This window comes from Rhamphochromis sp. 'chilingali' (assembly GCF_963969265.1).
Source record: "Rhamphochromis sp. 'chilingali' genome assembly, chromosome: 4".
Taxonomy (NCBI): domain Eukaryota; kingdom Metazoa; phylum Chordata; class Actinopteri; order Cichliformes; family Cichlidae; genus Rhamphochromis; species Rhamphochromis sp. 'chilingali'.
In genome coordinates, this window is record NC_137948.1 from 10,824,275 (window position 1) to 10,851,938 (window position 27,664).

Sequence of the window (27,664 nt, forward strand, 5' to 3'; positions counted from 1 at the left end):
TTATTCACTTGCGGTCAAGTTTTCGTAGTGTACTTCTACATCTACTTCTTCATAGACGTTACTGGTGCTTTGGTCATTGGAGGTCACCACACCTTGATTTTTATAAATCTAAAAAACAATCAAGACACATTAAACAGAACAAATGAATGACACGTGTTGCAGAGAATTGAGTTGTGGACACATTTAGAAATGTTCTACAATTACACTAAAGCCAGTAGAAGTATTTCCTTATGGTTGTACACCTTAACAGTGAGTCAAGTTGTAGTGTAGACGTAGGGGTGGGTTTTGATTATAATTTTTCCAATTAAAGTCGATTCTAGCTTGAATAACGCGATATTGATTCATTAAAATCCTGAATCGATTTTTAAGTATAAATTTATTTTGCCCGAAACGCCAGAATCTCAGGTTGAACCTCAGAAAAATTTCGACAACCACCAAACAGCTAAAACAGTAAATGAGAGCAGGTACACAGATTCTGCACAAAGACGTTAAGGACCCGCCGACGCATCAGAATCAGTGAGATGTCGACTTTCTCACCCGATGGCACGTACATGCTGCCGGGGCTGAAAGCCGACAGCTCACTGATTCTGATGCGTCGGGTCTGTGCTTTGTGTTTATGTCTTTTTTTGTGCTACATTCTGAAGCTGCAGGTTTTTGTCTCTCTCCAACCAAAATTGACGGAACCAGGAGCAAAACAAGATGCAAACTGGCTTCAGATTTTTGCTTCACATGAACGTCATGAATTCCCTCTTTGTCTCCACCACGATAAAAATCACACTTCATGCACAGCTCTCTCTCTCTCTCTCTCTCTCTCTCTCTCAGTGTACTTCAAGAAAAGTTTCCCATCTCAAATCTTTTTTTTTTTTTGCATTATGTGCTTGCTTATTACCCACCAGTCTACCGTAATGTGCTCTCGGCCACTGTTTTTTTAATTAATTAATTTATTTTTAACTTAAATGACTTCTGACAAAAAAACCTTATTTCTGGTGTTCAATACTGAAGAAATGTAAACTTTTTCAAATTATGCAAAATTGTGTCTCTAATAGAGCCTCTGTAACTTTGCTCTGCTTCACTTCAGCAGCATCAGGTAATGTTCATATTGAGTCATGGTTTTCTTCAGTTTTTGTTCTACTGCAGAATATTTTTAAGGTTATCTGCTATAAAAAGCCAGGCCAGGAAAATCTCCTTCAAGGTTTTCTGTGTTTTATCCACAGTTACTTTGACACAAAGGCATCTGCTGTGATGCTTACACCTTTGATAAAGTTTCACAAGTGTCAATTTTATTTTTATAGATATAAAAATATGGATAAGTGTGATCACTTATCCATATTTTTATATCTATAAAAATAAAATTTGTATATGTCTATTGTATATTGTATATTGTATATGTATATGTCTGACTGTCTGAGGCAAAATTTCCCATCGAATCGAGTCGTGGTTCAAATCGAATCTTGGATCAAATCAAATAAGGACCTTAGGAATTGGAATCGAATCGATTCTAGAAATCAGTGACGATACCCAGCCCTATGTACACGTCTGTCCTTGAGATTGTTTCTTTCCTACCTCTCCCAGGCTTGTTCCATAATGTGTCACTTTCATTGAATTTACTGATTTCACTCCAGTTCTTGACATTTTAAAATCCTGTAATAACTTTCTACATCTAAAAGTATTTTTCTCAAGTTTAAACAGATTTGCTGAAGTTTTTGAACTGTTTGTAAACTGGAACATAACCCAAAGTTTTAACCACATCCTTGCATAGCAGCAGTGCTGTGGCTGAATGAAAAAGGTCAGTTTTTAATAGGGCTTATTATACTGACTGTGATAGTCACAGGTGCTGTCTTGTGTGGAAAAATGTCGCCACCCAGTGGACACTAGAGGGACAATAAATAATGAACAGAGAAGCAATTCAATGGTCACATTGGCTGAAGTCAGGAAAGTTTCTGTTAGGCTGCCACTATAGTTGTCTTATAAACATCAGAAACACTGCATTGATTCTGGTATTATTTCCCCCAAATGTTTCTGTGAAAGTGTGCAAATTAGTTTGTTTAGAAATGCTGTGTTAAATTCACTTGTTCTGTTTAAAAAAAAAAAAAAAAACACCTGTGAAAATATTTTACAAAAACATTCATTTTCATAGGGTGGGGCTAATAATTGTGTCCTCATCTGTAAATGAATGTAGACATAACAAATCCAAATGGGAGATCCAATTAAATTCCAATTGTCCCACATTCCAAACTAATCTTGCATATTAAACCTAACAAACAGTAAAAAATCAGTTATTTTTTTAATCCTAAATATTCATAATTCATTCATTCATACTTCTCTATTAAGACTTTACACTTTAGTTTTCTTACTTCACTTTGTGCTGCACCAATCACCTTCTTTGAACTCTTTTTCCTAGATGCATTTCTCCGCAGGGAGAGAACAGCTTCTGAAAACACACAGCATTAAATATGGTTATGCTGTATTTGCATGCACATTTGAGTGTAAGGGTCTCTCTGTGCATATGAATATAAAAGATACCTTCAATCCTGGAACGTCTGTACTTATAAACAAGAACGAGGATACATATCAAAAGCAGTACAGGGGGTATCACATAGAGTGCTGAAAAACAAACAAACAAAAAACTATTGTTCTCATAACACAGAAGTACACATTGACAGTCATACATATATAATATATCTTTAAGTTATTTACCTGTGTTTTTTTCCCCCAGAGTGCTCTGTGGAAAGACTGCAAGTGAAAATAACTATAAGTGCTCTTAGCAACTTTGTTTTAACACAGACTTTAATACAATGGCAGGAGATGATAAACTAAAAATGTATCACGTGACGCTCACTCTTTCCTTCCTGTCTCATTATGTAGAAAGAATTTCATTATTATCTTTAGTATGTAGCAGGTCAAATCTACTTATAACATGTGAAATATAGAGTGGGGAAAATAATTATTTGATCCTCTGCAATATCCAAATGAACAGAATCAACTTTTTGGGATATGGATTCAATTGTGTCATATTCCGAGGTAAGCTTAGGTAGCATGTGGGGATCTAGCCTGGGGACCCTTACTAGATACATGCCCTTGTGAGGATAAAAGCAATGACTGCAAAAGAAGTCTGCAACATTTTTCGCTCACAGTTTAAAGTAAATAAATAAATAACCCAAAACCTTGCAAATCCTGTTGGTGTAAATACTCTATTTTTCATTACTTTTGATGCCACCTTTCTTTACTCATCATTAAACAGAAACTATCAATTATTGAGCCAACCAAGCCCATACAATGAAAGCAGTTTGTCAAAGAAACTTATTGTACAGAACAACCTCTGCACTAATTAGTTGATTAACAGTTCAGCATAACTGCTTAAAAACACAGCTACATAGAGGTGAATGGTGTCATTACCATGATTTTTTTTAGCGAGAGTAGTACAAAACTATAAAAAGTCCAATCACACAGGGTTTTTTGCCATGTAGGTGTTTTTAAACCAGATACACAAAGGAACTACTTATGCAAACAAGGACTCTGAGCACTCATTTATTTACAACCTGTGACTGACAGTTTGTTAGGAAATAACCACAATGTGGATAACCTTCTAGTCCTACTCTTATAATCAATGTTACACTAATACATCACCAGCAGGGGGCTCACTGTGACAGACTATCCAGCAATACTGCAGGTAAGGGAAGGAAATTGATTTTCTTGGCTTCTCTGAAGGATATCCGTCAAAGGCGAGTGCTGGGCTGTTTACACATTACACATATCTGTGTATTATGGCCCTGTTACTTTTCACTGCTCTATTTTTCAATCCAAATGTCCTAAACTGACACTCTAACAAAGTATATATATATATATATATATATATATATATATATATATATATATATATATATATATATATATATATATATATATATATATATATATATATATATATATAATGGAATGCCCTTTAGGAAAATATTATATATATATATTCCAACCAAAGTCTGAATATATAGAATGATCTTCTGCATATATAGAATGAAACTTGAATATATACAATGAAACTTGAATATATACAATGATCTTTTGAATATATAGAATGAAACTTGAATATATAGAATGAAACTTGAATATATAGAATGATCTGTTGAAACTTGAATATATACAATGATCTTTTGAATATATAGAATGAAACTTGAATATATACAATGAAACTTGAATATATACAATGAAACTTGAATATATAGAATGATCTGTTGAAACTTGAATATATAGAATGAAACTTGAATATATAGAATGATCTGTTGAATATATAGAATGAAACTTGAATATATAGAATGAAACTTGAATATATAGAATGAAACTTGAATATATAGAATGATCTGTTGAATATATAGAATGAAACTTGAATATATAGAATGATCTGTTGAATATATAGAATGAAACTTGAATATATAGAATGATCTGTTGAATATATAGAATGAAACTTGTATATATAGAATGAAACTTGAATATATAGAGTGAAACTTGAATATATAGAATGAAACTTGAATATATAGAATGTATGAACCTCATTTTTAGAGATGATGTGTTTCTGAATTCTCTGCCTTTACAAAATGGCATCAGCTGAACTATTTCAGTACTTTTTAGAGCTTGACAACTGTTTTGCGACAGGAGGAGTCAGGACGCCAGGTCAGGGGGGGAGATATCATCACCCCCACCCGAGAGTGGGTACATAGCCCCAAGTGCGATAGGAGAAAGATCGTTGAGTGCCTGAGGACCTGACCTGAAAAATAGGATCATGGCCAAGCTTAAAACCTGGATCCCCCACAGCCGGTTACCAAGATTACGTGAAGTACCCTCAGAAGGTCTGCTAGATGATGTTAATGCAGCACTACGGACAATACCTACAACCACGATTACCGACACTAACAAGCTGATCTACAATACGGCAGCAGTGATCAGTGAGATGCTTGGCTACAAGTTGAACAGCCACAAGGGGCCGTACCCTCCATGGAGAAGGAGGCTAGAAAGCAAGATCAAAGTAGCACGGAGGGAGGTTAGCCAACTAATGGAGTTGCAGAAAGGTGCGACAAAGAAGGTGCATAAGACTCACAGCCTTGGCCAGCCGCTTGAGGAGGTACACCAGAGAGATAGAAGGCAGGAGAATAAACCAGCTGTTCTCCACAGAACCAGCAAAGGTGTACTCTCAGTGGCAAGGGAACAATAATAATAAGAGAACAGCACCACCAAGGCTGGAGACGGAGCAATACTGGAAGAGCATATGGGAGAAGGACGCAACCCAGTGGCTAGTGGATCTGAGGGCAGACCATAGCGACCTCCCTGAACAGGGTCCAGTAACCATCACAGTGGCAGATATCCAAGAAAGGGTCTCCAGTATGAAGAGTTGGACAGCACCAGGGCCCGACATGGTTCACACCTACTGGCTAAAGAAGCTGACTGCACTCCACGAGCGTCTGGCAGCACAAATGAACCAGCTGCTAGTTAACGAGAGACACCCGGAATGGCTAACCGAAGGTCGGACGGTCCTGATCCCCAAGGACCCCAAGAAGGGACCGGTCCCCTCCAACTACCGACCAATAACCTGCCTCAGTACCACATGGAAGCTCCTGTCAGGCATCATATCGGCTAAGATGAACAGGCACATGGGTCAATACATGGGCGGGACACAGAAAGGAATTGGCAAGAATACCAGAGGCGCAAAACACCAGCTACTGGTAGACAGAACAGTCAGCCGAGACTGCAAGACCAGACTGACCAACCTGTGCACTGCCTGGATTGATTACAAGAAGGCCTATGACTCAATGCCCCACAGCTGGATACTGGAATGCCTAGAATTGTACAAGATCAATGGGACCCTAAGAGCCTTCATCAGGAACTCAATGGGGATGTGGCGTACAACACTAGAGGCCAACTCCAAGCCCATAGCACAAGTCACCATCAAGTGCGGGATCTACCAAGGAGATGCTCTGTCCCCACTGCTGTTCTGCATAGGCCTGAACCCCCTCAGTGAGATCATTAACAAGACTGGCTACGGATACCGACTACGGAACGGAGCAGTTGTCAGCCACCTCCTGTACATGGATGACATCAAGCTGTATGTCAAGAGTGAACGAGACATCGATTCACTGATCCACACTACCAGGCTATACAGCAATGAGATTGGAATATCGTTCGGACTGGAGAAGTGTAGTCGGATGGTAACAAAGAGAGGGAAGGTAGTCAGAACTGAGGAGATTGAACTACCAGAAGGCAACATTGCAGACATAGAGGACAGTTACAAGTACCTGGGGATCCCGCAGGCGAATGGGAACCATGAAGAGGCCGCTAGAAAAGCTGCAACCACCAAGTACCTGCAGAGGGTCAGGCAAGTCCTGAGGAGTCAGCTGAATGGTAAGAACAAGATCCGGGCCATCAACACGTACGCCCTGCCTGTGATCAGGTACCCTGCTGGGGTAATAGGCTGGCCAAAGGAGGAGATAGAAGCCACTGACATAAAGACAAGAAAGCTCCTTACCATGCATGGAGGGTTTCACCCCAAGTCCAGCACCCTGAGGCTGTACGCTAAGCGGAAGGAAGGGGGCCGGGGACTGGTGAGTGTCAGCACCACAGTCCAGGATGAGACAACGAATGATGCCCCCAAGGGTGGTGGAGAATGACCGAGCTAAGATCCTGTGGGACTTCCAGATACAGATGGACAAAATGGTGGTGGCTAACCAACCGGACATAGTGGTGGTAGACAAACAGAAGAAGACGGCCGTAGTGATCGATGTAGCGGTCCCGAATGACAGCAATATCAGGAAGAAGGAACATGAGAAGCTGGAGAAATACAAAGGGCTCAGAGAAGAGCTCGAGAGGATGTGGAGGGTGAAGGTAACGGTGGTCCCCGTGGTAATCGGAGCACTAGGTGTGGTGACTCCCAAGCTAGGCGAGTGGCTCCAGCAGATCCCGGGAATAACATCGGAGATCTCTGTCCAGAAGAGCGCAGTCCTGAGGCAGCAAAAAGTTTTGGTAGTGATTTACCAGCAGTAGTAAGGCTCAGTTGTTGTTGTTTTTTTGTTTTTGTTTATTTATTTATTTTATTCTTTGGGTGGGGAGCACTGGACTAACCGTTTTTATTAGATCAAACCTCAGACAATTGAATGATCACCTACTCTCTATTTCCATAATGGAGCTCAAACAAACACATATTCTACAAATATATTTATTGTATTATCATAGTGTGTACAAAAGTGTATAACATACCTGACAACTGAATCTTGGTGTAGTTTCCAACTCTCCACTGTGAGTCTGATCCACACCAGTATGTCCCAGCATCAGCTGCCTCCAGCTTTGAGATTATCACAATGAAAGTGCTGGAAGAAGCATCTTGTAGTGTGAATCTGCTTTGATTCTTCAGCATATCTGTGCAGCTGTTGTGCTGGTCTCCTTTGCAGAGGAACTTCCTGTTATCCCGGTGTTGTGAAGGATAAGGACACTGCAAAGTTAGTGGCTGCCCCACAGTACCATTTATTTTAGTTGATTTGACACAGCAGAACTCTGTATGAATGAAAGAAAAAGGTTATTTCAGAATCATCAGATATTCAACGGATGTAATTAAATACACTGTAGCTTTGACTGCTCACCCTCAACTTCCAACAGAACTGCAGAGAAAACATTATGGGCAAAGTTTCTTCGGACACCACAAAGGTAATACCCTGAATCCTCTTGGCTCAAACTGGTGATGTTCACTGTAAATTTTTTTAACATTTTATCATCATCAAGTCTGAATCGTCCATTTTCCTTGTTGTCAGAGGTGATTAATGCCTGCTGAAGACATGTGGAGGGCCGGTTTCCTCTGCAGATGTACTTCAGGCTGTTCTGGTACTGACGCTCATACGGACAACTAATGGATTCTGAATATCCCTGATAATTCAGAATTTTGGTCACAGTATCACAGCAGCGGTCTGTCAACAGGGGTAAAAGCATCAGAAGACATGTTACACCCATTAAACAGCTGTATATATAACTTAAGGATTTCATATTGAACTCAAGTTTATATTTCTAAACTTGTGACTGCTTTCCATCATTTGATGCTCATATAGTAGTTTAAATTTTACAGCAGAGAAACAGATAATGCTGAACAAACAGATACTATCTATGAATTCCTTATCTTTAACTGTAACTCACTTTCAGTGTGCAAAAGAAGTCTTTATTTACCTTTTACTAATTTCAGCTCGACTTCAGTGTAAATATCTTTTCCAGTTCTGGTCACTCCACACCAGTATTTTCCAGCATCCGCAGAATGAAGATCAGAGATGGTCGTTGTGAAGATTCGTGCTGTTTTGTCATCATGGATCCTGTATTTATTTTTCCTTGATTCCGATGTTGTAATAAGAACATCACTGTCACCACAGTCATTCTTACAAAGGTACTTCTCATAAGACTTGTAACCCTCATCATAGGAACAGGAAACGTTAACCGCACTCCCCACATTTCCAGTTACATGGATCACCCCTACTGCACTGGTCACACACCTCAGAGCAACTGGAAAAAGAATGTGAAACGTTTTTGTGTGTGTATTTTCTTTGTGGTCATCATGCAAGATTTCATACTAACAATGTTAATGCTGTATAACGAAATTACCAAGACTGAAAAAGCATTTGGCCTACCGTTCTTCTAAATTACTAGAAGAGATAGATGTACTACTTGGTCTACATCAGCCTTTGATCTTTATATTTTAGTTATTTACCAGTTTAAACAACTTACTGCAAAAGGTGAACAGCAGGTTTTGAAGTCTCCTCATCTTTGCTTTAGTTTGTCCAAATAGAGTCTTGACAGGAAATTTTCTCAGGTTTAAAAAAAATGATGGGAACAATAGGCGTTATTTAATGCCATAATAATGTGAAGGGAGGGGTAGAGCTGGACCATCAACACAGATGGAGCATTCTTAGATGGGTTTCTGAAATAGCTGACATATGCCATCTAGTGGTTAAAGAAGTTTTCACAAGCTTTCCATAATAGCATAGAATAGAATAGAATAGAATAGAATAGAATAGAATAGAATAGCCCTGTATTGTCATTGCACATGTACAATGAAATTGTGTGTGTGTTCCACACCTGCCGGAATAAAAAATAAATAGTAGACAGCAGGAATCCCTTTTTAAAGAGAAAGCTATTAAAACAAACTACCACTCTATTGCTAAGTAAAAGACAGAGACAAAAATTAATAAAAGTTAAAGTATGAAGAAAAAAGCAGGAGCAACTGAAACAGGCTGCATGCTGGTTGACATATGCGTGCTGCACAAAGAAGCTGGAGGTGTAGGACCTGATTTACCTGAAGCTCCAACCAGAGGGCAGGGGGTCAAACAGGTGGTATGCAGGTTGCAAGGGGTCACCTGTGATGGTCCTGGTTTTCCTGAGACAGGAGGAGTTGGTGATGGCCTCCAGGGGTGGCAGAGGGCAGCCACCCCTGGTGCCTTCTTGTTCTCAGTTGTGGCCCCTGCGTGCCAAACACACAGGGAGTAGGAGAGCACACTGAATCGGACTGATTGATGCCAGTTGGTGAGCAAGTCTTTGATCCAGGAGAATTTCACAGGGAGAATCTGAGGGTGGTCCAGTTTGGCATTATGGCATAGGTGTCAAACTCTGGCCCGTGGGCCAAATTTGGCCCGCAGCCTAATTACATTTGGCCCGCGAAGCCATACCAAATTACTATTAGAGCTGGCCTACTGGTATTATACAGCTAATATATATATTGTTTAGTATTAAGCTTTGCTTGTTCCATATTCAGTTTTTCAGCAAAACGTGTTTGAGTTCATAAGAAAAGATTCATTCTTATATCTGGAGGAATAAATATATTTCAATAAATATTAATGTTAGCCCGCGACTTTGTTCCAGTTTTGAATTTTGGCCCACTGTGTATTTGAGTTTGACACCCCTGCATTATGGTGTTGAATGTCAAGCTGTAGTCCAGGAAGAGCAGACAGACTGAGACTATGAGTAAGCACTTGCAGATAGTAGGAAGGAAAACCTTCCTTTTAACAGGAACAAACCTTCTGTAGAACCAGATTCAGGCAGCCACCTACTGCGACTGGTTGGGGTGAGAGGAGGAAGACAAGACAAATGCACAAGACACACAATAAATGGCACTGTTAATAGCACTGGCACTGTTATAAATTATGTCTCAAAAGAGCCATAATTTATAATAATAAAATTGACACCACAAAATGTTCAAAGTTGTAAAAATGCCTAACTAGTTAGATTTATGGTTTATTTTGGCGTTGTAAGCCATTTTTAATAAAAACTTGTCAAGTAGAATTAATTACATCCTACACACGTATGTAAGGCTGGCATAACCTTGGTCATAAACTTGTCAAAGATGACTGTAACTAAGGTGGATGATAAGGTCTGTGTAGAATGCCCAGAAAGTTATGTGATTCATGGGTTGTACTTCATGGAGGAGGAAAGGTACAAGGAACCTCAGTCAACATAAGTGAGGGTTCAGGAGGGCTCTCGCTCTTTCTTACTCTGTCAATCTTTTTTCAGCTTTTTTTTCCCCTCTGTTTTCTTTTTGTCTTCTTTTCTCTTTTTTCCTCTTTTTTTCTCTCTGGCACTTTGTCTTCCACATATACATATGCGTAAGGCTCTACACCCCAGGGTCCCTTTGCTTTGTGTTGACTTGCTGTTCTGTTTGTTGAGATGTTATGTTGTTTATATGACAAACCCTGTTATTTTTCAGAGGATGTTTTTGAGTGATTTGTCATTTTGCCTATATCATTTTTCTCATACAGTAACAGTTGTCCTTTTTTTGTAATTCATCCCACATTTCTTCTATTTGGATACCATTATGGTTTAGAGTTAAAGGCTGTGGAAAATTGCCTCTTGCCTATGTGACTAAATCTATGGAATACTTAAACACCTTCAGCCTGAGGCAGTTTGCGACAAACCAACAGCTATCACATGCTAAACCCACTGCTACTCTTTAAATGGTCAAACTCATATGTCTCTGGAATCAGTCAGTTCTGTTTCTAGAGTGATATTGATTACATAAAATGCTAATGTACACTGCAGAGTTTAGAACCCAAATACAGACACATGGAAATCTAATGCAAATGAGCCTTCATTTTGGGTGGTAAAAAAATCCATAAACAGAAGAGTAAACAGGATCTAAAACTGGCTGGAAACACAGAGAGGACATTAATAACACTGGGAAAACAAAGACAAAGGACAAGCAGGTCAAGGTCACTAGGGAAAGTGGACACAAGAAGATAACAGTAATTTTAGACGGTGAATCAGGAGGGGAAGTAAACTAAACATGAGGCATTACAAATAAGAAACTATCAAATTATACACTATTTAACAATAACCATAACTAAATAGGGAAATATAAGCACATACAAGATACAGCCTCACATAGAAATTTAGGTTCACACTTCTTGAAACTGAGGGTCTCCATCTGTCTAACATGTGTGTTGTTTGAAGTTAGGGCTGCCATCACACCCAGAGTCAGAGATTCACACACCTCTCACTCTGTCTCACACATCGGTTTTCTTGCGAAACTGAAAAATAATTTCACAGTTTTAATGAAGTTATTAACTTTACTGTATAAACATGAAATCTTGCATTCTGTTCAGAGTAATGTCACAGGTCAACAGCAGCATGGTCGCTCTCCTATTCAGTTAGTAAACATGTTTACAGAGAGACATTCTTTGTCGTGATGCAACTCTCATGATTCCCATTAATAATCCCAATGATCTTTGCACATTACCCAAATGTGCAAAGAATTTCCCCCATTTACAAGCTGTTTTGTTATTCAAAGACATGCGTATCTGTGTATTCAAAGAATAACATGAATATGATGATAATTGTAGTTCAATGCATCAAGTTCTGTTTCTTCCTAATTCATAAACACAGTGGACATTTGAAGACATCACATAGAACAGTGTGTGTAACATAAGCAACAACACAAATAACCTTATGCAAGAAGGTCAACAGAGACCAACAACTGATTTCGCTTCTCTAGTACATTTTAGCTCCTATTCTGTTCTGTTCTTAGTGTTAAACAATGAATATGTCATTTTCTTCTGATCACACTCCAGCCAACTGAACCAACATATGTATTTTCTCATTTTACTCACTTTCAATGTACAATTGAATTTTAGTTTGCTTTTATTTACCTGGTACCAATTTCAGCTTTATTTCAGTGTAGATAGTTTTCAAAGCTCTGGTCACCCCACACCAGTATTTCTAAGCATCGGTAGAATGAAGATCAGGGGTGGGAGTTTTGAAGACACTGTTATGTTATGATGAATTGCATATTTGTTTTTCACTAGATTTGCTGTTATAATAAAATCATAATCACTGCCACAGTGATTCTTACACAGGTATTTCTCTCAAGGTACTTCTCATAATCCTTATCAAATGTATTGTAAAACTATTGAATTCACACACTGAAGAAGCAGAGTAAATCAAATATTTGATTAGAACTTTTTTAATCCAAAAGGAAATTGGTGTGCCTTTTATATAGTCAGTGCAATTAAAAATAAAGTCACAGGATTCACTTTACACCAACTAAGCTATCACAGTGCAAATAGGCAGAAAGTGACACAGTGAATAAAACTAATGCATGAGGTGAGACGGTGAGATGGACTGTCCCCGAAGCTGAGGAGTTTTTTTTCCAGCATCCTCCTCTCTGACACACTACCTCAGCTACCTTTACCCCGCTTCTCCAGGAGACTGCACACACACACACACACACACACACACACACACACACACACACACACACACACACACACACACACACACACACACATATATTTCTGTCATCTGGAAAGTCCATGATAGTTAGTCAGGAAAATCAAACCTACTATTTTAAACAACTTACTCTCTAAATAGCAATTTATGTTCTATCTCCAAAATGGGAGTTATTATTATTAATTTTATAAAGTTAGCTTTTAAAATTAACACACATGAAGAGAATCTGATAACAGTTCATGAGTAACAGGATTCTTTTCCAATACACTTATTTAAATACTCCACCACAATAACTGTATTCACTGCTACACAATAGCAGTGACATTGAAAGCTAAGGAAGGAAGTTTAATTTCCTGGCTCCTCTGAAGGATGTCCGTCTGCAACGGGCTGGAGGTGCTTTGAAAAACTGACCAGTTAAACAGTTTTGTGGACATGTGTTTTATTTTCTTTCTTTTTTCTTTGAATGCATCAGTAAAATATAATACTAAGCTAAACAAAAATAATTCTACTGTTAAACTTAAAATTAATTCCATGCACTTTTTTTTGCTTTGCTTATTAATTCTCTTTACACTCATGTTGATAATTTATATTCTGGTTTTTCTACAATTTTATAAAAACAGCAGATTTTGTTTTGAAAATCAAGCAAAAAACAAAACAGTCTTCTGCTGAAATTTTGTATCACGGTAGATTTTTTTTTTTCTGGTAAAGTTTTGATAGATACTTCATCTCCACCGATATCCTCATAGTGGCTACCAGTCATCTCAGCTTCTTGAGTTCCATTAAAAACAACAACAACACAATAAACAGAACTATGAGTGACATGTATTACAGACACTTGGGATTTCATGGAAACATTTTTGAATGTTCTATTGTAGCACTACAGCCAGTGTAGAATGTTTGTCATTGTATGTCATTGCATACAAGTGTATACCTCCACTACTGAGGGAAGATACACGTATGTCTCTCCAGACTTGTAATATATTTAAAGAAAACTGAAGAAAGTACAAACAGTTGATACTTCTTTAAATACAGAATCTAAAACACAAAGACTGAAATTATCAAAACAGCAGCACATAAATTATGTATCCATGGTTCTCTAGTGTAAGTGCAGGCTGCTGGCCGATAGCCTCCCCTATGTGTCACAATAAAAGACTGCACTATGATATACTCATTCATCAACAATTAATGTCAGAAACCCACATAGAACTTAAACAAGGCCAGGGGAGCACTTCTCTTGTACATAAGTTATTTTCTTGAATACATAATTCAAGTTTCCAATTGCAATTATATTGACCTTTGTGACTTTCAGCTGTTTGCCCACTGTCACAGAACGAGACTGAACCCATGCTATAGTGTGGACTTCATCAACATTCATACATCACTTTGCTATTTTCTCAGCATCAAAAATAAAAATGTATGGGCAATGACTCCAAATGGGAGACTTCATGAAATTCCAGTTGTGCTACATCACAAATAAATTTTACATATTAAATGCAACTAAAAATAAAAATCAGTCATTTATTTTATGCCCTATATTTATAATTAAGTGTATTAAAGAAACAAAACTCTATTAAGGCTTTAAACTTCTCTTACTCCACTTTCTGCTGCCCGCATCACTTCCTCTGAGCTCTATAGCTTATTTTGGGTATTTCTGCTTGTGGCTTCATCACCTAAAAACAGAGCATTAGATTTGGTTACACTTTTTTGCATGCTTTTCCATATTTGAATGTAAGGATCTCTCTGTGTATATGAATGTAAATGATACCTTTAACTGTGGAACATCTGTACTTATAAAGAATAAACAGGACACACATCAGTAGGAGCACAGGGGTTACAACGTAAACCACATAGAGTGCTGGAGAAAACAAAACAGAACACTGTAAAAGCATTTTTAAAGCAAGCATTTTCCAAAGCATTCAATTTTCACAGGCATAACAGCAGAACTGTGGGCTTAGTTTACATAATGGTTTCATTATCTTTTTATTAAAAGTTATGTGTATTTTAACTTAACTGTTGCATTGATGCACACATCCATACCTATTTGATTTTTAATTTGAATTAGATTTTTTTTTTTACATTAGCTTGAATTAAAGGCCCAGCATGCACTCAAAACCACATGTTAACCCTAATTATATTGTGGAAATGTACTTATTTTGCTATTACTGTTGTCATAGCATTTAGCAGCTAACTAACAGACACATATACTGTATCTTTAGCTTTACCTGGGTTATTTGTTTCCAGAGTTCCCAGAGTGTGCTGCAGAAAAACTGTAGGAGAAAGCAACTTTATTTCAACAATGACATTAAAAAAATGACCACAGCAACTCACACATCTGTGGGATTGCTCTGTTCTATGTTTCAGCCTATGATGTTGATGCCAACATGGCACGACTGAAGGGATATTTTGAATCCTACAAGAATCCCAAACTGTTGTTCCAGTCAACTGAATCGAACTAAAAATTAAAATATAGGAAAAAGGCACAACCACTGTCTAGATCAGCACTACTGTTGCAACGCAACCAGAAATACCGTCTTTGGTTCCTTGCTATACTCCTAGATGCTGAGAGCAAAGGTTTTGTTCTAGATTTCATGGTGCCAAAAAGTCCTTCACAATTGTTTTCCTGATACTGTAGCAAAGAGAAGTGTACAGGAAGTGTACAGTACACAGTGATATGACCCTCAAAGTTGACACAGTTTTCAACACAACTTATTCATATTCAATAAACCTGTGCATATTGTGTTGATAAAACATGACTGACACATGTTTAGATGAAGTAAGTTGAGCTCTTGGAATTTTTTGATCCTTCACAATTTTGTCACTTTATTCCAACACTATTCAATAACTTTCACCCCATTCATTAATTTTCACTTGGTCACTTAAATACTACATGTTGTCTTCATATTACATAATGTTCAACAAAGTCTAGAGTCTGGTTAACATAAAAATTTAATGGGTTTACAACAACTTCTATCTTCCTTTATCTGGATTGCAGGGGGGCTGGGCCATAACCTGGAAGTGATAGGGTAAGAGGCAGGGTAAACTCTGGAGAGTTTGCTAGTCTATCACATGGAGACAAACAATCATTTGCACTCACATTCACGCTTATGGATTATTTAGAATCACCAATTAATCTATCTCTAATAACTGCATGACTTTTAACTGTGGGAGGAAACCAGAATACCCAGTGGGAACCAACTGCACACTAGCAAGATTGTGGATTTGAACCCAGAACCTTCTTGCTTGAGGCAACAGCACTAACCATCATGCCACAAGCTGTCAATTGAGGCTTAACAAAAGTAGGAAAGCTATGAATTACAAGGCTTGATGCAGAATTTTCTGTACACTATTGTCCTTGACAGGTTAAACCATAATACATAGCGATAGCATACACGTGGTGTGTGTGTAGTTTTCTGTCTTTCATAACTCCAGTGATTTTCCTGCAGTTTGAAATCTTGTGTGATCTTGTGAATTTAATGTAGCTGTCGATTGTACTCAAGATGTTATGAGAGTTTATAAATGACGAAGAAATAAGGCTATTAAAAAGCAAAAAAAGTGCAATGATAGCCTTTTCATTGTATAAAGACATGAACGACTAGCAAAAATGACTTACAATTTTGAACATATGGAATAGGAATTGACTGCTAAAGAGCAAACAATATAAGTGTTAATAGTTAATTCAGCAAAACTAATTTTCTGTAATTGTAAACAAATATGGTTTAAAACAGCGCTTATGTTGTTGCCATAGGGTTTAGAACAGTAACCTTAATCAGTACATCACAGAGTCTGTGGCATCACTACTTTGAAAGTGACCATTCACACTAGGATCCCTCATACTTTGGCCTCCACTCTTCAAACTATATAAAGCTAGCTGATTGGAGAAGCCAGGATTCAGCTTCAAAAGCAGAGTTACCTGCAACTGTGTGAATCTGCAAACAGATGACTTCTTGCATGCGTGGTTGCTGAGTTCTTAGCACTGATTTTGAATTTACATGCAAAGAATTTAATTCACAAGTGGCAGTGAATACCTGTTCCAACAATTATTATTTCAGAGTGATTTACCAGCAGCGGTAAGTTTGTGGTTCGACAACTGAACTGATCTCAAGTAAGAACATAGCATACAAATCTATTCATTACATTATCCCATATAAAAGTGTCCAACTCACCCGATAGCTCCATCTTGGTGTAGTTTCCAATTTTCCACTGTGAATCTGACCCACACCAGTATGTCCCAGCGTCAGCTGCTTCCAGCTCTACAATCATCACCAAGAAAGAGCTGGAAGAAACATTATCATGGACAGTGAACCTGCTTTGATTGGTCATGTCCATGCAGCTGTTGTGCTGGTCTCCCTTACAGAGGAACTTCCTGTTATCCCGGTGTTGTGGAGAATAAGGACACTGCAAAGTTAGTGGCTGCCCCACAGTACCATTTATTTTAGTTGATTTGACACAGCAGAACTCTGTATAAATGAAAGAAAAAGATTATTTCAGAATTATCAAATATTCAACTGATGTAATTAAATGCACAGAAGCTTTGACTGCTCACCTTCAACTTCCAACAGAACTGCAGAGAAAACATCCAAGTCAGAGTTTCTTTGGACACCACAAAGGTAATACCCTGAATCCTCTTGGCTCAAACTGGTGATGTTCACTGTAAATTCTTTTAACATTTTATCATCATCAAGTCTGAATCGTCCATTTTCCTTGTTGTAAGAGGTGATTAGTGCCTGCTGAAGACATGTGGAGGGCCGGTTTCCTCTGCAGATGTACTTCAGGCTGTTCTGGTACTGACGCTCATACGGACAACTAATGGATTCTGAATATCCCTGATAATTCAGAATTTTGGTCACAGTATCACAGCAGCGGTCTGTCAACAGGGGTAAAAGCATCAGAAGACATGTTACACAAACAGCTGTATATAAAACTTAAGGATTTTATATTCAACTCAATGAGGAAGTTTATATTTCTAAACTTGTGACTGCTTTCCATCATTTGATGCTCATATAGTGGTTTAAATTTTACAGCAGAGAAACAGATAATGCTGAACAAACAGAAACTATCTATGAATTCCTTATCTTTAACTGTAACTCCTGAATCCCTGTAACTCGCTTTCAGTGTGCAACAGAATTTGACCAAGTTTTTGTTTACCTTTTACTAGTTTCAGCTCGACTTCAGTGTAGACATCTTTCAAAAATTTTTTCACTCCACACCAGTATTTCCCGGCATCCATGGAACGAAGATCAGAGATGGTCGTTGAGAAGATTCGTGCTATTTTGTCATCATGTATCATGTATTTATATTTCACTGGGTTTGTTGTTGTAATAAGAACATCACCCCTGCCACAACTGTTCTTACAGAGGTACTTCTCATATGATTCATAACCCGGATCATAAGAGCAGGAAATGTTAACCTCTCTTCTCAGATATCCAGTGACATTGAGCACCCCTACTGCACTGGTCGCACATCTCAGAGAAACTAGAAAGATAATGTGAAAACAACAAAATAATTTAAATTTTGTCATGTCAGCTGTCGTGATAGCAATGATATTGTTGTATAAAGACATTACCAAGAACAATACCGGTTGTGTCATACAGCTCCTCAATACTAAAAAAGTAAAATGTACCATTCAAACTACATCTGTTGTTAATCTTTATATATTTACTCATTTAAAGGACTTACTGCAGAGGATGAAAAGCAGGTTTTGAAGGCTCCACATCTTCGCGTTGCACACAATATTATGCACACAATAGGAGTCCCTTCTTGCCACAGGAGTTTGAAAGGAGGGGTGGAGTTCGACCTTTAACACAGAGGAGGTAGAGCATTCTTACTTGGGCTTTCCCTAAAAGTAAGTAGCAGTCATTTTTGAAACAGCTGACACATATCCTCTTATGGTAGAGGAAGTATTCAAACGTTTTACATAAACATCACTGTTAAAAAAAGTGAAACAGCTACATTGCATGAAATTAATTTTGTATATCTGAGAAACATTTGTGTTTGAAGATTATTGTGCTGTGTTCTCAGTTCATTAATTTCCTGGTTTGTTAATATTCAGAAAACAGTCTTAAAAGTGACCATTACACCTGTCTCATTATCATTCACGCGTTCTCTCTTGCCTCTACTCACTTCCATTTGTCTCCTTTTCAGTGCATTTATTTTTTAAGGCAAGCTTCTTGTCTGTAAAACTCTCTGTGAAAAAACAAAAAACATACCTTGTATTCCAAAGTTTTGTAAATTCAGGTCGACTTGCAGCCTAGGTTTTACTCGTTCCACATGCACTTGTGGACACTCTTATGTTTTCAGTATAAAATTAGTTATAGGAAAAATATGGTTTCAGCTAACTTTTATTTATTGCACAGAAGTCCAATAACAGCACACTGCTCAGGTTTAGATCAGGGAGTCTGTCTCTTTCATGCCCCTCCAGGTTTTCTTAATTGTTCATGTGAGAGTTAATGTCTCCTTGTAAGATGACAGAGTCCCCACACAAAGTAAATTCAAGAGGTCTGGGTATTCTGAACTGTCAGCTGTTGCCTGCCGCCTCTCACAAAGGGCAACTCCAGATTTGAACAGAATTCAGGCCCTCTCCTAGAGACTGGTTCAAGAGCTCAAGCTGTGTGTTGAAATGAGCTGAACTATATCTAGCCAGGATCAGGTTCATTATTGTTAGTGTTATCAGAGTTTGCCAGTTTACATAGTTTAAAGCTCATTAGCTCCTCACCATGTAGTGCCATAGTCTTTAAATAACTAGGGGGAAAAAATCCATCCATCCATTTTCTTATCCAGTTCAGGGTCTGGAATGTATCCTAGATGTCATAGGCCAAAGGGCAGGGTAAACCATAGCGTGTCTTTGAACTGTGGGAAGAATCCAGAGAGAACCCATACAAGGTTGGAAACAGCATTCAAACTCCACACAGAAAGTAACTTTTGGTAACTTTTCTACATATTTTTTCAGACTTTTTTTTTGACAATTCATCAGCTGTTTCTTTCAAAACAGACCTCTTCGGCACATTTTGCTATGTAGCACAACTAGTACAAGACGTCTGTACTCAAGGTCTGTTGAGTAAAATTAAACATTTTTTACTCTGTGATTAGCAGGTAGGTGTGACTGTGAGCTGCAACCTTGCAGTTTTGGGATGTAGTATGCTGAGCAAACTCGTTAATGTTGGCTGATAACTTGTCAGAGTGAAGGACTGAATGCTACAACAACTTGTGTCAACATTTCCACAAATTCAGAGATTACTTCTTCACTCACAAATAGATTTAAGCAGTCTCACCAGTGATATATGCTAATATCCAAGAGAAGAGGGTATTTGAAGTGATAAAACAGCACCAGCACAGTGCTCACAGTGACACATTAACAAGTGACACTGAAAGTGTAACTTTTGAAAAAAAATATTTAATTTTCTTCAGAGGAGGTGGAAAAAAATAAAGTTCATGATGTTAGTCAAGCAGCAACAAATTCTCTACAAATCTGAAAAGGTTGGATTAGTTTGAGTAACTGATCAGGTCAAGAGTTTTGTGGATTTTTCTGTTCCTTTTCTTTCGGTGTATTTTATTTTTACTTTACATATCCCGGGAATATAGTGCTATGCTCTTGTTTACTAAGGCAAAAGGCTAATTTATGTCAACTAATGATATGAAGTAATAATAAATGTACAATAATAATAAAAATATAATAATGTTATTATAAATTTAAGCTAAATACAGCATTACCATGTTAATAAAATAAAAGCACTGCACCTGGTAATTTTCAGTTGCAACAAACAGAAAGAAAAATTACATGAAAATTGCAATTAGTAAACATAACTTTTTAACATTTCACTGCTCGATTTCTGCCCAAATATCTGGAACTGAAGGACTCTTACAATGTGGCAATTTACATTAAAATAGGGCAAAAATAAACAAAAGATTTAAAAATGACTGTTCTATAAAACTTTTTACTAAATGGTCCAACATTGGAATTCATTTTGCTTTGCTTATTTATTTACTTTGCACTTGTGTTAGTTGTTTGCATTTGAGTTCAATTTCATGAAAAGACTGCAGATTGCTGTTAACACTAAGCAATAAAAGTTAAAGCTAATAGCAAAAGAGTAAGAAGTGATGATAAAACAGAAAACACAACAAAGTTTCACTGAGAAAATAAGACGGCTGGATCACTGTATGTTAAGATTTGTTGTGTAACTGTTAATGATCAATCAAGTAGATTAATCTCTATACAGGTAAGACCAACGGTTTGACCTCATATTAACACTCTGTTTATTTTATGTCTGTGAAGGTTCATCCAGGTCATTGCAGTCTAAGGAGCTGGAAAGAAAAGCATCTGGAAGTTTCTTGAACATGTTTTATCTCTCATCCGAGAAGCGTCTTCAGTTCTAAGAGCAATTGGTGGAATTCTCTAAAGTCCAGACATGTTTCTTTCCAAACTCCTTAGACTGTTTATTTTCTATTGGCTTTGTGGAAATTTTCATTACAGTAGATGTCTTCAAATATTGTGAAGTTTTCATAGTCTTGTTCTTCATCTTCATATTGGGCACAGGCACTCTGTTGTTTGGAGGTCTACTTCTTGGTTTCCATAAATCTATTCAGACACCAGTTAACACACACAATGTTAGTTATGTATTTTGGAATCTATTATGAAGCAAAGATTTTAAAAAGTATTTTCCTGCATTCAAACTAAAGTTGCCTTTTTTAATGCAAGTTTCCACCAATGAGTATAACAATGGCTATATGCTCATGATTACACACACACAGGCAAGCTTATATATCTCAACTTACATTTACTCAAGTGCCTTGAGGTGTGACTACTTTTGTGATTTTGTTTTATAATAAACAGAATTGAAATTAGTGCAAATAAGTTGCATGGTGCCAGACATTTTTCATTGTATATGAATATACTGGTTGGCTGAGCAATCTTCGCCCAGGTAGATAACTCTGATATTGCTTCACCTCAGCAATATCAGAGTTACAGAGGTTTTATGAGGGACATAGCTGAAGGTTTTGTAGTTTGGCAGAATTTGGCCTAATCTGTGAAAGTTTTAATTTCTTCAGCATTGAATAGCAGAAATAAGGCTTTGTCAGAGGTCATTTAATTAAAATAATTAAAAATCCGCAACCGACAACATTGTACATAACAGTAGATTGGTGTGTAATAAGCAAGGGAAAAGGCAGAAAATAGAGACTTTTGATGGGAAACTGTTCTCGGAGTACACAGAGAGCTCTGCAGCAAGTGCAATTCTATCGTGGTTGAAGAAACATACCAAAAGTTACAGGGAATTCGTTACAATGTTTTTCCAAATGTGAAGTGTAGTTTTGGTCTTTTGCTGCTGCTTCAGTGAATTTTGGTTAGACAGTTACAGTTTCGGAATCTGTGAGATGTCTGCTTTCAGCACTTAACAGCATATCCATGTACGTTGAACAATCCGTGCTTTGTGTTTACATCTTTTGCTGTCTTGACTGTGTTTGGTGGTTGTTGAATGGTTTTGGGAGCATTTAGCTAAGATTCTGACGTTTTTGTAGGTAATTTCCTCCAGAGATCTCTGAGATATAATGCTCTCAAGAATAATGAAGTTAGAGAGAAAACCCATAAACAAAATGGACTGACAGTTATCAATGTCTCTGTTCAATACTTTGCTTCAGAACCAAACATCTTGAGTTAGAGTAGGTCAGATACGAGGACCGGACTGAAACTGAATGGAGAAAAAAAACACACCCAATGAATAACTCTGAAAGACCTTCAGAATTCCTGGAGAACTGTGGCGTAAGGGCAATTTAAAAAAATTACAAGTCTGGGCCTTTTTAAACAAAACATAAATTATTAATGACTCGAGACTTTTGCACGGTATTGTATTAAACACAACTAAGAATCAATTTGTTTTTTGCGTTATCCTGTAAGTTTATGGTGAGACATGTTATAGATATGACACAATTTGTACTTTAGTTTTCTTACATCATTTTCCATCGCATCAATCACTTCCTCTAAACCTTCTGCCTTGGGTGCATTTGTGTCCACAGTGGCTTCATCTTCTGAAAACACACAGCAGAAAACACGGTTATGCTCTTTTCGCATGCACATTTGAGTGGATGACTTTCTGCATGTGTATGAATGTAAAATATACCTTTTACTTTGTAATGTTTCCACTTGTAAACTACAACCACAAGGATGCCTATCAATAGCAGCAGCACAAGGGGAACGGTGAAAGGAACATAAAGTGCTGAATCTGAAAAGCAGAATGCAGTAAAAATACAAACTTCCTTTTTATGGTTTTCTTAAAGACACTTAGCAGAACTGTGGGTTTAGATTATATTTTATTAATAGTTGCAGCTGTTGACTACTGGTGCACACAACCATAGCTGTTTTTGCACTTAGGGTCATTTTGGTGTGACGTACATTCACCCCCAAGGGACTTACTGTAACTGTAGCCATGAAAAAACAAAAGTAACCAAAGCTTATGGAGTGATAACATACTTGACCTCACAACATTAATGAACTGAAAAACACATATTGTATATACTGTACCTTTAACAGGTTGACCAAGAGTTTGTGTTTGAGCTTTTCCAAGAGTTTTCATTGTAGAAGTTTGAGTTTTTACAAGATTTTCTACTGTAGGAGGTACAGTTTTTCCAGGAGTTTTTACTGTAGAAGGTACAGTGCTGGTATGCTGCAGAAAGACTGTTGGAGAAAAAAAAAACCCTCTTAGTTTCTCTTAGAAACTTTATTTTAACACAAGAATCACATTTTAGTAGAATGACTAGTGCAGAGGGTTCTGACTGATACCTATTAAATCCGGTTCTTTTGGATTCTTTAGGGCCAAGAAAGACACGGCTCAAAAGTGGTCTTTTTACTTTAAAAAATGATCTTTATTTTACATATCCGGACAGTAGCGGTTTTTGATACGGGCGACACGGGCGATTGCCCGGGGCGGCATCGTGGTGGGGGCGACATCATGGGCATCAGCAAAAAAAAAAATTGCTCGTACTCATGCTGCCCCGACGTCAGCCAGCGCATATTGGGAATGACATAGGCACCGATCAGTTTTCTATCGTCCATTTGCTGGGAGTAAGGGCGCCCTCCGTTTGCGAGGTGCGCCTGCTGCTTGCGGCACAGGGAGGAGAGGGCAGGGCATCGGGGGATTCTCTGGCTGGCTGGAGCAGCATCTAATAACCAACTCGCAAAATAAAACAAAATAAAAACAAAACAACAAACACGAAAACACCAGATATTATGATACAGATTTATAATTTGCACCGATGTTTTTTCGAAATTCTGTATGCGAAAAGTGAGCGCGAGAGCCCTCAGTGCGCCTGCTTGCTGCTGAAGTCAAAGTAAACTTTATTGTCATCTCCGCTACATACAGTCCAGTATATAGAGAGACGAGACGACGAGGCTCCAGTTACAACAGTGCAAGTAACCAAACAGTAAATATAAGAAGAGTAAGAAAATAAATATACACTTTAGGACTAGGGATAAATGATCAATAAATGGTAAATGGCCTGTATTTGTATAGCGGTTTTCTAGTCCCTAAGGACCCCAAAGCGCTTTACACAACCAGTCATCCACCCATTCACACACCCATTCACACACTGTGTGATGGCAAGCTATGTTGTAGCTACAGCCACCCTGAGGTGCACTGACAGAGGCGAGGCTGCCGGACACTGGCGCCACCCTCTGACCACCACCAGTAGGCAACGGGTGAAGTGTCTTGCCCAAGGACACAACGACCGAGACTGTCGGCAGAGGGAGTGTTCGCCTGGGGCGCCAAACAAGCTAGCACCGCCACTGTATCTGGATATGGAGACCTTAGCACACAACACACAACCCCAGGTCTGAAGCACATGTATAGGAATTTCTTTTACTTATGTATTAATCACATTATTTTATTGTATAATGCCTTGGTGCCACTGGATTTTAACATGTCTGACAACCATACTGTAAGACAAATGGTGGAGGTCTAGTAAGGAAGTTGGGGGAAGCAGACCAGAGGAAGAGTCTTTTGTCTCTTCGAGGACTCTGGGAGGTAGCAAGGGAGTGTGAACCTTAAGGTGTGAAACAGCTATGTACTGCCTTTTGTTCCTGAAGAAGCTATTTAACTGAGAGCCATGCTAGGCTCAGTGAGAACTCTGCTGACCGTATGTCCCGCGGACATGCAGGGGCTCCATCAAACTTGGTTGTCTGTTGTCTTTGTGCGTTTGGATTAAAGAATGTTAGCTACCGCTCACCGCTCATCTGCAGGCTTTATTTAAATGGAAAACTTCCACAACACACAAACGGAAGCCTAGTTATTTATATACTTGCTACTACGTCAAACCACACTTTAAGTTTCGATCAAACAGCCTAGTTGGTTTCACTTTCTAGCTGCAAAAGCATGCAGTTTCCTGTCAGCCTGCAACCTAGTTTTACACTGAAGTCTGGGCCTCTCATAAAACACACTAATCAGCATTCAGATTATATATTTTATTTCCTAACATACCCCAAGAATCTTAAACTATTCATACAACTGAAATTAGACTGTTAATTAATTAATTACTTAATTAATGTAGCAAACCAGCCAGTAAAGAAGATGTAAAAAAAACAAAACAAAAAAACCCCCCCACAAAAAACTGGCCTCTAGTTCTGTTTGGCATATATTCTGTGCTTTGTGTGAAACACTATGAAGGCAGAGTTGTTATAATTCTATCACACTAGAAATAACTGAATCACCAGCTGTAGTTATGCTTAAATAGTAGTAACTCATAGCTCTGTCCATTTTTCCTTCATTTAAATGTGTTCATCTCACCGACTGACAGCTGAATCTTGGTGTAGTTTCCAACTCTCCACTGTGAGTCTGACCCACACCAGTATGTCCCAGCATCTGCTTCTTCTAGCTTTGTGATCCTCACTGAGAAAGAGCTGGAATAAATACCGCCTTGTAGTGCGAATCTGCTTTTACTCGTCACCATGTCTCTGCAGCTGTTGCGGTGGTCTCCCTTGCAGAGGAACTTCCTGTTATCCCGATGTTGTGAAGGATAAGGGCACTGCAGAGTTAGTGGCTGTCCCACAGTACCTGTTATTTCAGTTGATGTGACACAGCACCACTCTGTCAGAATGAAAGAGAAAAACTATTAAAGACTCATAAAATATTCAACTTTTTTAAAAGTCTTTTAGAAGAAGCTGTTTTGTTCTGGTTGGTATAATGAGATATTACTATGACCTCTCACCTTTGACTCTTAGCTCAACAGCAGAGAAAACATCATGGTCAGAGTTTGTTTGAACACCACAAAGGTAATGCCCTGAATCACTTTGAGTCAAGCTGCTAATTGTCACTGTGAATATTCTTGACATTTTTACATCATTAAGTCTGAAGCGACCATTTTCTCTGTTGTTAGAGGTTATTAGCGCCCGCTGCAGACATGTGGAGGGCTGGTTTCCTCTGCAGATGTACTTCAGGCTGTTCTGGTACTGATTCTCATAAGGACAATTGATGGACTCAGAGTATCCCTCATAACTTTCAATATTGGTCACAGTATCACAGCAGTGGTCTGTCAAAAAGATAATTTTATTAATTTTACAGAAAGCAGTGTTTTCTGTCAGCTGATATAATGAGATGTTACTATGACCTCTCACCTTTAACTTTCAGCTCAAAAGCATAGAAAAGATGCAGGTCAGAGTTTCTTTGGATGCCACAGAGGTAACGCCCTGAATCACTTTGGGTCAAACTGCTAATCTTTGTTGTGAATTGTGTTGACATATTGTCATCATCAAGTCTGAATCGTCCATTTTCTTTGTTGTAAGAGGTGATTAGTTCCTGTTGCAGACACATGGAGGGCCGTGTTCCTCTGCAGATGTACTTCAGGTTGTTCTGGTACCTTGACTCATACGGACAACTGAAGGACACTGAATATCCTGCATAACTTTCAATTTTTGTCACACTGTTACAGCAGCTGTCTGTCAAAAAGATAAATAGCATCACAAGACATGCTACAACCATAGAATAGAGATATGATGTTTTATTTATTTAGCTTGCTGCAACAAGATTGTAATGATCTTAAGTAAATCTTAACCAACTGAAACATTTATAATGACTAAAACTGAGATGCATCAGTAGGTGATATTTTTAGCAGTAAACGCAAGTAATGTTTTATCAGTCATGTTTTTATGTGTTGTTACCTTGTAACCTTTACAGTAACACATGGTTTATATACACAAATTTCACTTGAATTCAACAAATAATTACTTTTTGGTAAGTCTTCATTTTCCTTTAATAGTATGTTGATTCTATAGCAGAAATAGCAGGTAAAAGCAGTAGATTTAACTTTCTTTTTTAAATTCAGTTTGTCCATGTGTTTATTTACCTGGTACCAATTCCAGCTCAACTTCAGTGTAGATTTCTTTCCAATTTCTGCTCACTCCACACCAGTATTTCCCAGCATCCGTGGAATGAAGATCAGAGATGGTTGCTATGACGATTCGTGCCGGTTTGTCATCATTGATCCTGTATTTGTTTTTCCGTGATTCAGATGTTTTAATAAGAACATCATCATCGCTGCCACAATCGTTCTTACACAGATACTTCTCATAAGACTCGTAACCTTTATCATAGGAGCAGGAAATTTCAACCTTACTCCCCATATACCCAGTCACATGGTTTACCCCTACTGCACTGGGCACACATCTCAGGGCAACTGTAAAGAAAAGACAGTATAAAAAATATTTCATTTATTTTTTCATTTCAGCACTCATACTAGCATTGCTACTAATGAAAATACCAAAATCAACAAAAGGTGTGGCACTGCAAATAAATATTTATACGTTTAATCTAGATTTACCTTTAATCTTCATCTATTTACTTATTTAGTCATTAAAACAACTTACTACAGATGGTAAACAGCAGGTTTTGAAGGCTCCACATCTTTGCTTTGCTTCGTAGAAGTAGCAATTTGACAGGAAATAAACTGAAAA

The 27,664-nt window shown here is 38.1% G+C and overlaps 1 protein-coding gene across 1 annotated transcript; it reads right to left on the bottom strand.

The window, feature by feature from the left end:
- LOC308395588 (polymeric immunoglobulin receptor-like) lies at positions 1–27,614 on the bottom strand (the record flags this gene model as incomplete). Its single annotated transcript, XM_080880505.1, has 9 exons — positions 1–108; positions 2,355–2,431; positions 2,698–2,733; positions 16,899–17,192; positions 25,503–25,802; positions 25,924–26,244; positions 26,330–26,650; positions 27,058–27,387; positions 27,578–27,614. 9 exons carry the CDS (start codon positions 27,612–27,614, stop codon positions 1–3), a joined length of 1,824 nt encoding a protein of 607 aa, XP_080736631.1.
- Between the last annotated feature and the right edge of the window lie 50 nt (positions 27,615–27,664).